Source organism: Triticum aestivum, chromosome 1D (assembly GCF_018294505.1).
Source record: "Triticum aestivum cultivar Chinese Spring chromosome 1D, IWGSC CS RefSeq v2.1, whole genome shotgun sequence".
Taxonomy (NCBI): domain Eukaryota; kingdom Viridiplantae; phylum Streptophyta; class Magnoliopsida; order Poales; family Poaceae; genus Triticum; species Triticum aestivum.
In genome coordinates this window covers 102,826,122-102,837,637 of record NC_057796.1, presented here as the reverse complement: position 1 = coordinate 102,837,637, position 11,516 = coordinate 102,826,122, and the positions used below count along the sequence as shown (strand labels likewise).

The 11,516-nt window shown below is 41.3% G+C and overlaps 1 protein-coding gene across 3 annotated transcripts; it reads right to left on the bottom strand.

The window, feature by feature from the left end:
- Positions 1-370: 370 nt before the first annotated feature.
- LOC123166249 (uncharacterized) lies at positions 371-5,411 on the bottom strand. Of its 3 annotated transcripts, XM_044584022.1 has the most exons (10): positions 5,362-5,411; positions 5,240-5,283; positions 4,082-4,339; positions 3,840-3,985; positions 3,660-3,768; positions 3,438-3,584; positions 3,076-3,123; positions 2,878-2,991; positions 2,642-2,794; positions 371-1,362 (listed from the first exon to the last, which is right to left on the bottom strand). In XM_044584022.1, exons 3-10 carry the CDS (start codon positions 4,139-4,141, stop codon positions 499-501), a joined length of 1,641 nt encoding a protein of 546 aa, XP_044439957.1. In that variant the 5' UTR covers positions 4,142-4,339; positions 5,240-5,283; positions 5,362-5,411; the 3' UTR covers positions 371-498. The 3 variants fall into 3 exon arrangements, with proteins under 3 accessions (XP_044439957.1, XP_044439965.1, XP_044439974.1); XM_044584030.1 differs by lacking the exons at positions 5,240-5,283; positions 5,362-5,411 and adding an exon at positions 4,854-5,149; XM_044584039.1 differs by lacking the exons at positions 5,240-5,283; positions 5,362-5,411 and adding an exon at positions 4,436-4,831.
- Positions 5,412-11,516: the final 6,105 nt, after the last annotated feature.

Sequence of the window (11,516 nt, the reverse complement as noted above, 5' to 3'; positions counted from 1 at the left end):
TTGCATGTAATTTTTATTCATGAAAAAAAATATTGTTTATACCTTTTTATTTTTAATAATGTTAATACCATTAATTACCTCAGGTCGTTTAAAGGATGCTTTTGTCCTAAATGCAAATGATATGCACATAAAGGTAATGTTTATCTGAACATTTTCATATATTATTTGCATTTTTCTGAGTTCATATGAATTAGTTATGAATTTTCAAAGTTTTTGTCAAACGGTCAAAGGGCATTCGAGGGACCACGACGGAAAAAGTAAGGGCAAAACTGAGCAAGCTCGAAAAGTAAGGGCAAAACCCGTGGGTAGGAGCCAACTAGGGGAAAAAATGCAATTGTCCCAAAACAATATACTCAAAAATTCAGAATGAAGCATGATAAATACAACAACTCACTTAAGATATTCTTTCAAACCTTTGTAGCCTAGAAAAATCTAAGTTTATTGGTGTATTACAACATCACACAGTTACCAGTTACACTTACAGTACAAAAGCTGGAGCTACTTGAAGTTCAGGTTATGAAGATTCAAATCCTTCAGTCGCTTATGATTCTGGAGTTCTTCTTGCATTCTCGGTAGGATCATCGGATAGGTAACCAATAAGATCATTTCAATATCCTCTTTAGTGTATATCAATGTTCTGAAATCTCCAACATTCTGCAACGGTTTCTTGCATTTATCCATTCTGTGTGCAAGTGTGTTCCTATAAAACCTCGGAAATTCAATGGCCCCTTTTTTGGTATTGTATGATGACCCGGATCTGTAGAATGACTCCTCTAGCAAAATGTTATATTTCAGCAACACTGACCAGTTCTCACCATAGGGATCGTCTAGAGCTCCATGAATATTTGACCTAAGTTCAGCGTCCACCACAGATGTAATATGGTCGCACATATCCATATAGAATTGAAACCTGTTCCCAAGAGGAATAAGAGAAGCGTGCGTCCCTATCACATACTTCATACCTATTGCAATGGGAGACTTCATCAATGAAAGTAGATGATCTACATCCTTGGGGATAATAGTTAGCTTGTAGTCAGCAAACAGTGTGTCCATAATAATATTGCTAGCGTCCTCATAGTTTTTGCGCAACATAGGAACGGTTTTCTTGAAACATGCAACTCTGATTTTCACTCTCCCGTAATATGTCACGACAATGTTTGATGCACAAAACTGTACAGGACATCTATGAACTTCATGGAGATCGTGTAGTGCTCTGATAATTGATGCCATGAGGCGCTTGGCCTTTTCCGCTACCACCCAATAAAACCAATGGTTTCTCATCTCACCAACAAGCTTGACAGTGTGCATGATTGGTTTCAGACTAGTGATGTACTGGGTGAGTGGCATAGATGCCTCCCCTTCCTGTTAATTTGTGCATAAAAGCACGCGAAAATAATAAGTATGTGATGAGGTCAGACAAGGAATGGTTGATAAACAATATTCACTCATTACAACTCACAAGGACTTGAAGTGTAATACAAAGAAAATAAAGGGATGCCAACACCATTTGCGATCACTCAATTAGAAGCAGAGAAAGCGAATGATCAATCCATGTAAATGTTATTTGGTTATCAATGCTTGTAATTATCAAGAATTGGAGGTGTGAGTCTTCGAGAGTGTTAACTATTAGCAATTGAATAGATAAACCAGTGACTATTTTTCCCATTCATTATCATAACACTATGTATTTGCGAAATAAAATGAGAGAGAACCTTTTTTCCAAAGTGCTTTGCCAGATTGGTGGCTAAATAATCAGCTACTAATATAATTTGTGGTGCGAAGTGACGGGACAGGTGTTGTGGTCATAATTTTGTCTTAGTTTTCTTTAGAGGCTACTAACTTGGCTTTAGTAGTGTACTCCCTTCAATTTTGATTGAATGGCATGTCACTCAAATGAGTATCGATGTATGTGTATAATGCATAGACCATGGGAGAGGATGGATGCATACCAATGACCAACACACCCATATAGAATTCTTGACAAATTGCTATGTTCAAACTTTATTCATAATAGTTGTGTGATTTGAGTAAAAAAATTCTACTAGGCATACAATTTCACTAAAAAATATGATGAGTTTAAAGGCGCTAAACTAACTTGCAAAATAACACGAATGATGACAAGTTTTAGTTACTAGAAAGCACATTGATAAATAGAGATCAACAATGTTGGATGGGGCGAACATAGCTCAAATCAAAGATGAAAACCTTGCCAACTATTAATTTGAAAGGACCTATCCAAATTCTCCCATGTTGACAATCGAATTTGGGCTCGTGCCACAAACGCTACTCACGCTGAAAAGATATACTTCCTAGTTGTTTTAGGATTTTTCTTCCTCAATTCACAGTAAGCTGAATAGATTTGCTTTGAACATTTATGTCATGGAGATGCATAATGTGTTGTTGTTGTTGTGGATTTTCCTCAAGATTTTTCATGCCTTTTTTGGGTGCCTCCCAAGTATTGCCATGTTAAATACCCTGGAACTACCAAGTTGTTACCAAGTAGGCTCAAATGAGGACTAATATAAGGTAAAACCTCTGGTAAGCCGAGCCGAGTTAGTAGAACATACCCTGGCTTCAATATCTAGGTTAACAATAAACTGAGTCTCTTAAAGCCAATAATTAGAGTGGAGACAAAACAAACCTGATCAAGGAAAACCGGACACAAGCATGTTGGTACATGCACAACATCTTTCACTGCAAAATCTTGATTTCCTGCAACTTCATGTTTTACATCTTTAAGAAGGTAATTTGTTTTGGTATGTTTTGCATCCACGCCAAAGTCCCTAAACAAGACCTACATTCATAAAGACATATATATTGTGTAACAGAGTAAATATACATGTACAACCGGAAAGTCTACATGAAAAAAATTGCAACCTCTATGTTATATTCCAGAGAAAGTTGGAGGTCTGGCTTTGTATAGATCTCAGCAAGTAGACTAAGAATCTCCATTGTCCCAACACTAATAATTGGCTGGCAAGGTTCAAGAATCTGCGGAGCAATCATTGGTCATGATACCAAGCAATCCCAAATAACATGTTATAGAGAAATGGGACTGATGCAAATTATGCGCACCTTTGAAATGAATTGAACTACAGCAAGCATCAACCCTTTCTGATACGCCTGCAAAAATAGTTTCGGTAGAAGAGTCAGACCATGGACGTGGCATTTGACATGTTTGTAATATATGCACACAGTTGCCCTCTTTTCTATCTATTAGCCGAAATGCAAATCATGCAAGATGAGAGTTGCTAAACACCAATAAATCTCTAAATATAGGTGAAATTCTGACTTTAGAAGTAGCCATCCAAAACAAGGTAGACATATCATGTAGAGCAGAGAGAACTCGGAAGTTGAACTCGGCAACCGCATTGTCAGAAGAAGCATGCACACACCAATTATGTCACAAAATGCGTATTCCAATGCAAAAGCAATACCTTTACTATAAGAGGTATTAGGCCATCTACATAAGTGCTTGGGTCCTGGTTCCATTGAATGGCGGATTTTCCAAACCAACTACCTATATTTTTCAGTAAGGTGCGTTCGCCTGAACAAGATTTGATAATATCGGATCGTAATAATATCTGCATAAACAAACAGAATAATACTTGAAAATTGTTTTTGTATCTTTCATATGTAGCTCTCAGAGTGAGGATAACCTTGCAGTTCGCGTATGTAGCTTTCCGTATTTCCATGTCCAATACTGGCGAGTTTACTTTATGAAGGAACATTAAACATATGTCATGAAAATTTGGGTCGATGCATACCCTGCAATTGCAAAATTCATCATGGTTACGAAAATTGCTCAAAACTGTGAAGAACACAAACAACTGTGTTACCTTTGCATGACCATGTACTGTGCAAACCAAGGATAATATTGTTCCATCAACACTTCATAAAATTCGAATCCTTTAGCTTCTATATTATCGGTGGACATATTGTAAATCATGAAAAAGATCTTGGTCCGAATTTCATATGGAGGAATCTAAGGTGAAAAGGAAAATCAATTAGCCACCCAACGCAAGTCATATATTCTCTAAAGAAGCACAAATCAATAGATTGCTAAAAAAAATATACGAACCTTAATGGTTGTAACCCTTTCGTCCGCTGCTGCTAAACGTGTGCGGATATGTAATGACATCTTGTTGAATTTTATTTCCTGAACAGAGACCGTTTTCCTTTTTGATAAACTTTGAAAGAAGGTGTTCCAAACCTATAAATGAAATCTTTGCTATCTTGACCCCTACTGAGGAAGCTCCTATTCCTTTGATCCAAAATTTGAGTTGACATCACAGAACCATCTGCTCCTTACATAAACCTTATTTCTGGAATTCACAGCCTGTGCCAAATTTTACAAAAATCCAAATGATCAAATTCAAATATATCTGACTTGTTTTGTTCTGTTTTTACTTACTGCTCAATATATTACACTTACAATTCTGAAGAGAAATTCCTAAATCATTTTATACCCAAGATCTGAACTTTTCAGATATTCAGAACTCGCATTCAAAGTTTCAAACCAACTTGAGCCAGATTTATCCAAATTCAAATTTTAATGCGTGCACCCCAGCAGTTTGCCCCCTTTAGCACCTTAGACACTGCATGCGGGACTGAGACACCAATAACTCTATGGCCTCTCTATCTGGACACAATCAGTCGAACTTATTACATTGCAAGTTTGCAACCATAAAAGTGTCCTAGGCAAATAGAATAAAAAAATTGCACAGGTCTATATGGAGTAAACAAATTGGCACAAGACAAGTGTTTGTTATTCATAAAAGAAGTAAAGAGGCTTTCCCCGGAAGAGTGCAGGCGTTTTTTATTTTTATTTTGATAATAGCTGAAGAGAATACTTTTTTTTTTGCGGGGAAGCTGAAGAGTATACTGTTGAGGAGGGATACATCTCTTCCTTTCCCATCAAGAGGACTGACAAAATATGCAACGCATCTGATACTGCAACAGAAGAAGAACCGGTGCTCAAAGAAGGAGAGTTCGTCAAACTAATTACTCCCGCTAATAATCCAAAAAAAAGCTGACACTAATTACTCCCTATAACATGATGCAACTTCAGTATGTATTTGATTGTATTCTAAATAAAACAAATAGAAAGGAAAGATCTTTTGGGTCTCAAGAACTGACTCGAGATTCAGGTATGCGCGAAAGGTAGGTAGAGGATAATTGTCATGCATCATCCATGAAAAGAATCGAGAAACGTTTTTTGGCAAAAATCTCAACTAACCTTGAGAGGACCTTTCTAGTCTCCAGGCTCCAGAGATGTCGATCCTAGATAATAAGTGTGATTAGCTGCTAATGAGACCGGTTATAAACGAAAAGGGAGAAGGCACGGTAGTAGTGGTTGACCTGAGACGATGGTCACGACGCGTACCGGTGAAGGGTACCGAGCGCGTTCGGGCGGTAAAAGGCGGTGCCCTTCCACCCCATAATATATATTGAACGAAATTTCTATGCAGTTGACAATAGGACTATGATTGATGAAGACACGCAATATTAGGCCAGCCCAAGATTAATGGCCGCATGCATCTTTCAGATGCAGAGGCCGGGGGTGAGCCTCATTTTAAAAAATAATAATAAGTGAAACTAAATAATCTGTCACCAGCTCCGGCCTATATGCAGGTACGCCAATGTCCATGCACACGCACAGCAACACTTATTAGCCTGAAAATGTTCAGGCTATCCTTCTTTAAAATAACCAAAACGCTGCGAAAAAATATTGGACATTTACCGGTCCTGATTTTTCTGGCAATGTGACAAGCAGAAAATGTAGATTAGCTAAGTGGGACATTCTTCGTAGGCAAGGATCAAGGCGGACTTGGGTTTGATAAATCTTGAAATTTAAAATAAATGTTTCGTCAGCAAATGGTTGTACAAGCTCTTGACTGACAACGAAAGAATTGCTAGGAAACAAGTACGTCCAAAACCTTTTTTCACGTTGGGGCAAAGCTGTCTTGCTCACCATTCTGTAAATATTGATGCAGATCAAACCGGAGTCCTTTGTAGCTTCGTAGGCAATGGTCAAATTAGGAGGTTCTGTGCGGATACTTGATTTCAAGTCACGCCACTGGCTCTTCAGTCTTCAACACCCAAGCCTCTGCATTATTGTGCAACAGAAAGATGTGTTTGTAGCTTCTGTTTTAGGCTGACCAAGCTATATGAGAATCTGACCTAACCAAGATTCTGTTTTAGGTGCAAGTCCGCTGATTTTAAGTTCTGTCCGGCTTTGATTTAGGATTAATGGAGCAAGTGGTTATATCTGGTTCAGTGGTTGATGCCGATCAACTTATCACAACAATCTGATGTGCCCTGTTGGTGGTGATAAATCCGTGTGGGAGTGTGTGCCTTGTTGGGCGCAACTTGGATTGGGTGACGGCGATTTTTTCCTTTAACTAAACAAATTTTCCAAAATAAATTGTAGGTTATTTTTCGAGCTACTGTATGAATCCATATGTGATGCTCACTGCAATGCGTGGAGGATCAATCACCTATGGCCTTTGGATGCCTTGAGTAGCACATGACACGATTCAACCGGCTTGGATGCCAATACAATAATACAATATGCATATAAATCATGTGATCCTAATCGTTTGGGTCATGTTATATCCTTTTTTACTGTTTTAATGCGAATATTTGTTACAATAAAGTTGTGTGCATCATACAATACAAGGATGAGGGTTTAACATTTTTCTTATTCATTTGGGTCATGTTATATCCTTTTTTACTGTTTAATTGTGAATATTTGTTACAATAAAGATAGTTGTGTGCATCATACAATGCAAGGATGAGGGTTTAACTTTTTTTTGGAAGAAAAGAAGACAAACATTTAAAATGCCTTAATTTATTCACCACCTGTGCTTGAGTATCAACATATTCCAAAACTAATAAAGATGCAAACACGCCCGTAATTCCTCCCTGATAACTCCAACCAATTAATAAGCTTGCCGCATCGACACACCTTGTACCTTCCATGGGGCCACTTTCAATGCATTATTGCTTACATGAGGCGTTAAGTGTATTAAAAAACTTAGCAACTACTACCTCCGTCCTAGTTTACGGGTCCTCTTTATCTTTTGTGCTAAACTTTGACCACAGATTTAACTAAAAATATATTAAGAATCCAACGATATTTTTTTATGACATGCATTAACATTTTGTTAGTTAAATCCAAGGTCAAAATTTGACACAAAATACGAAAGGGACCAATAAACCAGGAGGGAGGTAGTAGTCTTCTCAATGCATAGGTGTTTGACTTTTGTAGCTATGCTTTCCTCATTTAATTATTTAACAATTAAACTCTTCATGCATTGGTTGGTAATTATTTTTCATAGGTCCACGTGCTTAGCGCCGTTTCTTCATGGGTCATCACAAATGTTCACTATCCTCTTTAATTGTTTTGCCACATCATTTTTTTGCCTATGTGACACCCTTAGCACCTGTACACCATGGAGTCATTGCCGAGTGTTGAAGTCGACAGCCAAAAAAAATCATTTCTTAGCAGTGCACCCTTTTTCCTCATAGGTAGGTGTTAATAAAGAAATGTCTTGTGCTTATCCAATGAAGTACTGTATATTCTAAAAAATTACAGCCAAAAGTTGTGTGCATCATACCATACGATGCAAGGATGAGGGTTTAACTTTTTTTTTGGAAGAAAAGAAATAAAACGTTTAAAAGGCCTTAATTCATCCACCAGCTGTACTTAGGTACCAACATATTTCAAAACTAATAAAGATCCAAACACGCCGGCAAGTCCCCCATGGTACTAACCAATTACATAAGCTTGCCGAATTGACACACCTTTTACCTTCCATGAGTCATTGCCGCGTGGTGAAGTCGACAGCCAAAAAAAAGAAAGACATCATTTCTTAGCAGTAGCACCTTTTTTTTCCTCATAGGTAGGTGTTAAAATAAAAATGTCTTATTCTGAAAGGTCTCCCGTCAAGAGATTCTTCCTATGACTATGATTTTGTGCTTATCCAATGAAGTACTGCACGTATATTCTAAAAAATTACGGCCAAAAGTTGAATTTTGTCAGCCAAAATGCCACGTCAAGAATCTAGCCGGCCACCTATAGGATCCTTGTTTTTATAATGCCCGAAGATGTGATCATCCCCGGCGGCTACAATAAAAATTTCCCGAGTTTATTTTTCAAGATTAGGAAATCGCTGTGGACGCTTGAGACCGGAATCTGCAGCCTACGAAACCGTGTCTCCACCTCCCCCTCCTCTTTCAAACCCAGAACGCCCTCCCCTGTTTTGCTGTCCTGAAAACCGCTTCTGCTTATGATTTTCAGCTCTTGGAGCGCGTCAAGGAGCCTTTGCTGAACTCGGTCTGGAATATTAAAGGGTATTAGTTGTGGCTTCTCATCAAGAACAAAGAACTGGACTGCTGATCGTCTTGCGACCAGAGGCTAGCCACACAGTGAGAAGTGTATCATCTATGATCCTCGTGAAGAGAATGCGGCCCACCTCCTAGTCACATGCCCTTTCGCAAAACACGTTTGGGACAAGTTCAGTTTAGTGCAACCTGCACTTCCATTCGTGTGTGGCGGAAGACGGTTTCTTTGGCGTAATATGTGGAATCGTCCAAGCAGATCACAATGGCCATTTGTGTTGCATGGAACCTGTGTAAGGAACGGAAAAGAACATGTCCAGAAATGGTGGTTGCGCGCGCTAGCCAAAGACCAAAATCTTTTCCGAGGCAAAACCTTAACGTGCTTGTGTTTCCCTAAAGAGTTCTTGTGTTCCTCCATGTCCTTCTTACGTGATCTTATATTTGTATTCTGTTCTCCCCTTCTTTAATAAAAAAGCAGAGCTTTTGCTGTTGCCCATAAAAAAAATCCACCAACACTGACGGTAAGTAGAACCGTCAGAACCCTTCATAGGGTGGCGAACATAGCCGTAAGTGCCAGAAGGGAGTTCACATGAGGGGGTTACCCAGGTTCAGACCTTCTGGAAAAAAGATAACACTCTACGTCCTGCTACTGATATGTATTCATGGTCTAGCGCTCCTGGTGCCACGGTGTTGCCCGAGGCGACGCCGGTGGGCAAAGACCACATACGAGGTTGTCGTTATTGTGGTGCCTCCCCCCAAGCTTGCCGCACAGGCTTCGAAGCCTGGGGCCAGCAACCTAAACACAGTAGAGCAAGAAGACAAAGGTGGCAGTGGACTCCGTCGTGGCGTAGTTGCCATTATTTTTTCGGAGGGAAGTGAGCTGGGGCTGGATGTGCCGTAGGAAACTAGATCCGTCATGGACGCGGCTAGCGAGGAGATGAAGCTCTTCTGCCCCGCTATCCATAGGGTTGGCCTGTCAATGGAGCCCATATTTATGGTGAGCCCTTCTTTTCATTGTATTCATGCTTTGTGGTTATAGTAGTAGTAGTAGCCCCTGGGACTAAATGAGGTTCTAGTTTTGGAACCGGGCTTATGTTGAACTGTATATTCTTCGATGTAGCTCCCCAGTTCTTTAAATGTGCTTCTGTCTTTGTTCGGGAGCTGGGCCAACGCAATTGCAATCTGGTCTCCAAGAACTTCAGGCTACGTGAGAGTTGGAGGCCCATCGGAAGGTCAACAAGGACCTGGAGCGACTGCGTGCGAGCGTGTTCTATAATCATTTGTCACTATTGCATGTGAGTCTTTATTGTAGCTCCTCAGGCTTATGCTTGTGCTTTGTTCTTCGTCCGTGTTGTAGCCCCTGAGGAGGCGGAGTACCTCCGGTAGGTTTTCGAGGATGCCAACCTCGCGCGCGACAAGACAGGAACGCCAAACGTGTTGCCGAAGAGGAGACCGGTGGCATGAAGGAGGCCATCCGCAGCTTGGAGGCCAGTGTGAAGGCGGAGCGGGAGGCATGTGAGGTCGTGCAAGGCCAGCTTGAAGATTGCAAGGGCGAGTAGGGCTGCCTTCGCAATGAGGTCAGGGCGTTGAGACGGAGCTATGGAGAGTCACAATGAGTATTAAAAGAAAGTGGAAGAAGAAGTTATGCAACTCTAAAACTCGTTGCCCGACAAGTCCACCCAGCTTCGTCAAGTGCAGAAATAGTGCGGGCGTCTGGAGGCCGCCGCCAGACATAAGTATTGTCAGACTTTTTCCTTTTCATGCAGAATTCACATAGCTTGCATGCTCTTATTCAGATATCTTTGTAATAATTCATCTTCCCGAGGTTGTCATGGAGGACAGCGAGGAGCAGCTTCGCGATCTGGCAATGCTGGCGCATAGAACGCGGGTTGCCCTTGCACCGCGGCTGGAATCCTCCGGTACATTTTTCAAACTCGCAACATTTTTTGAAAGTCATGAACATTTTCCGAACTTGCAAACATTTTTTTAAAATCTCATAAATATTTTTTAGATTCACGAACATTTCTCAAAATTAGTGAACATTTTTTTAATTCGCACGTTTTAAAATTGGGAATATATTTTTTAAATTCATGAACATCTTTTAAAATTTAGAATATTTTTCAAGCTCAGTAACATTTTTTGAAATCCCGAAATAATATTTAAGTCCGTGAATATTTTTCTAAATTCATGAGCATTTTATAAAATTCGTAACATTTTTTGAAGTCCCAGAACGTTTTCCAAATTCATGAAGATCCAAGAGTATTTTTCAACTTCGTGAAATTTTCCAATTTTCATGAAGCTTTTGTCAGATTTCAAACATTTATAAAAAATGAAAAAATAAAATAAAATAAGGAAAGTTTAACAATAAACAGGAAAACAACTAGAGCAACCCGCCCCCAATCCAGATATATGTTAGTTGGGAGAACATGGACGTTCTCAGAGTTCAGCGAATATTGGCCGTCGGATCGGATTTTTGATGCGTTCTGGACCGTTGGATGTCGCTCCTGGAAGATCCTGGTCGTCGGATCAAAAACTAACACTGCTACAATGAACAGTTACCGTCGTCTCGTGCCACCGCGCGTAATTCCGCTACCCCACCAAGGGCATTTTTGTCATTTCGCTCACATGGTATAAAAGGTCCGTCTCCCGTGGTGAACCCTAGCCTCCTCCTCTCCCCTCCCGCGCGCCTCCTCTCCCTATCTCTCTCTCGTTCCCCTCCCCTCCCACGCGCCTCCTCTCCCGCTCGTCCTCGCGCCGCCGCCTCCGCTCGCGCTCGCATCGCCGCCTCCGCTGAGAGGACCTGGCGGTCTCCTCTCCCACTCGCGCATCTCCCTCTCCTCTTTCTCCTGCTCGCCTCTCACCTGGTCCCTAGCCCGCCGCCCGCCTCCCTGCCCCGCCACCGCCGCCACCCGCCGCCGTCTGGTCTGAACCGGCAAGACGCCAAACCCAGCGCCCCTCCCGTCCTCGGCCATCCAGCCCCAACCCCACCCCACCCACCTGTCCCCTCCCTCCCAAACCCCAGAATCCCCTGCCCACGCCGACCCAACCAATCCCGCACCCACGCGCCCGCACATGCGCAGCAGCAGGGCGTCGACGACGACGCGACGCAACGGAGGGGTGCAGGTCAGCGAAGGGCACATGCCACTGCCCACGCCGCTGCTGCGCTCGGT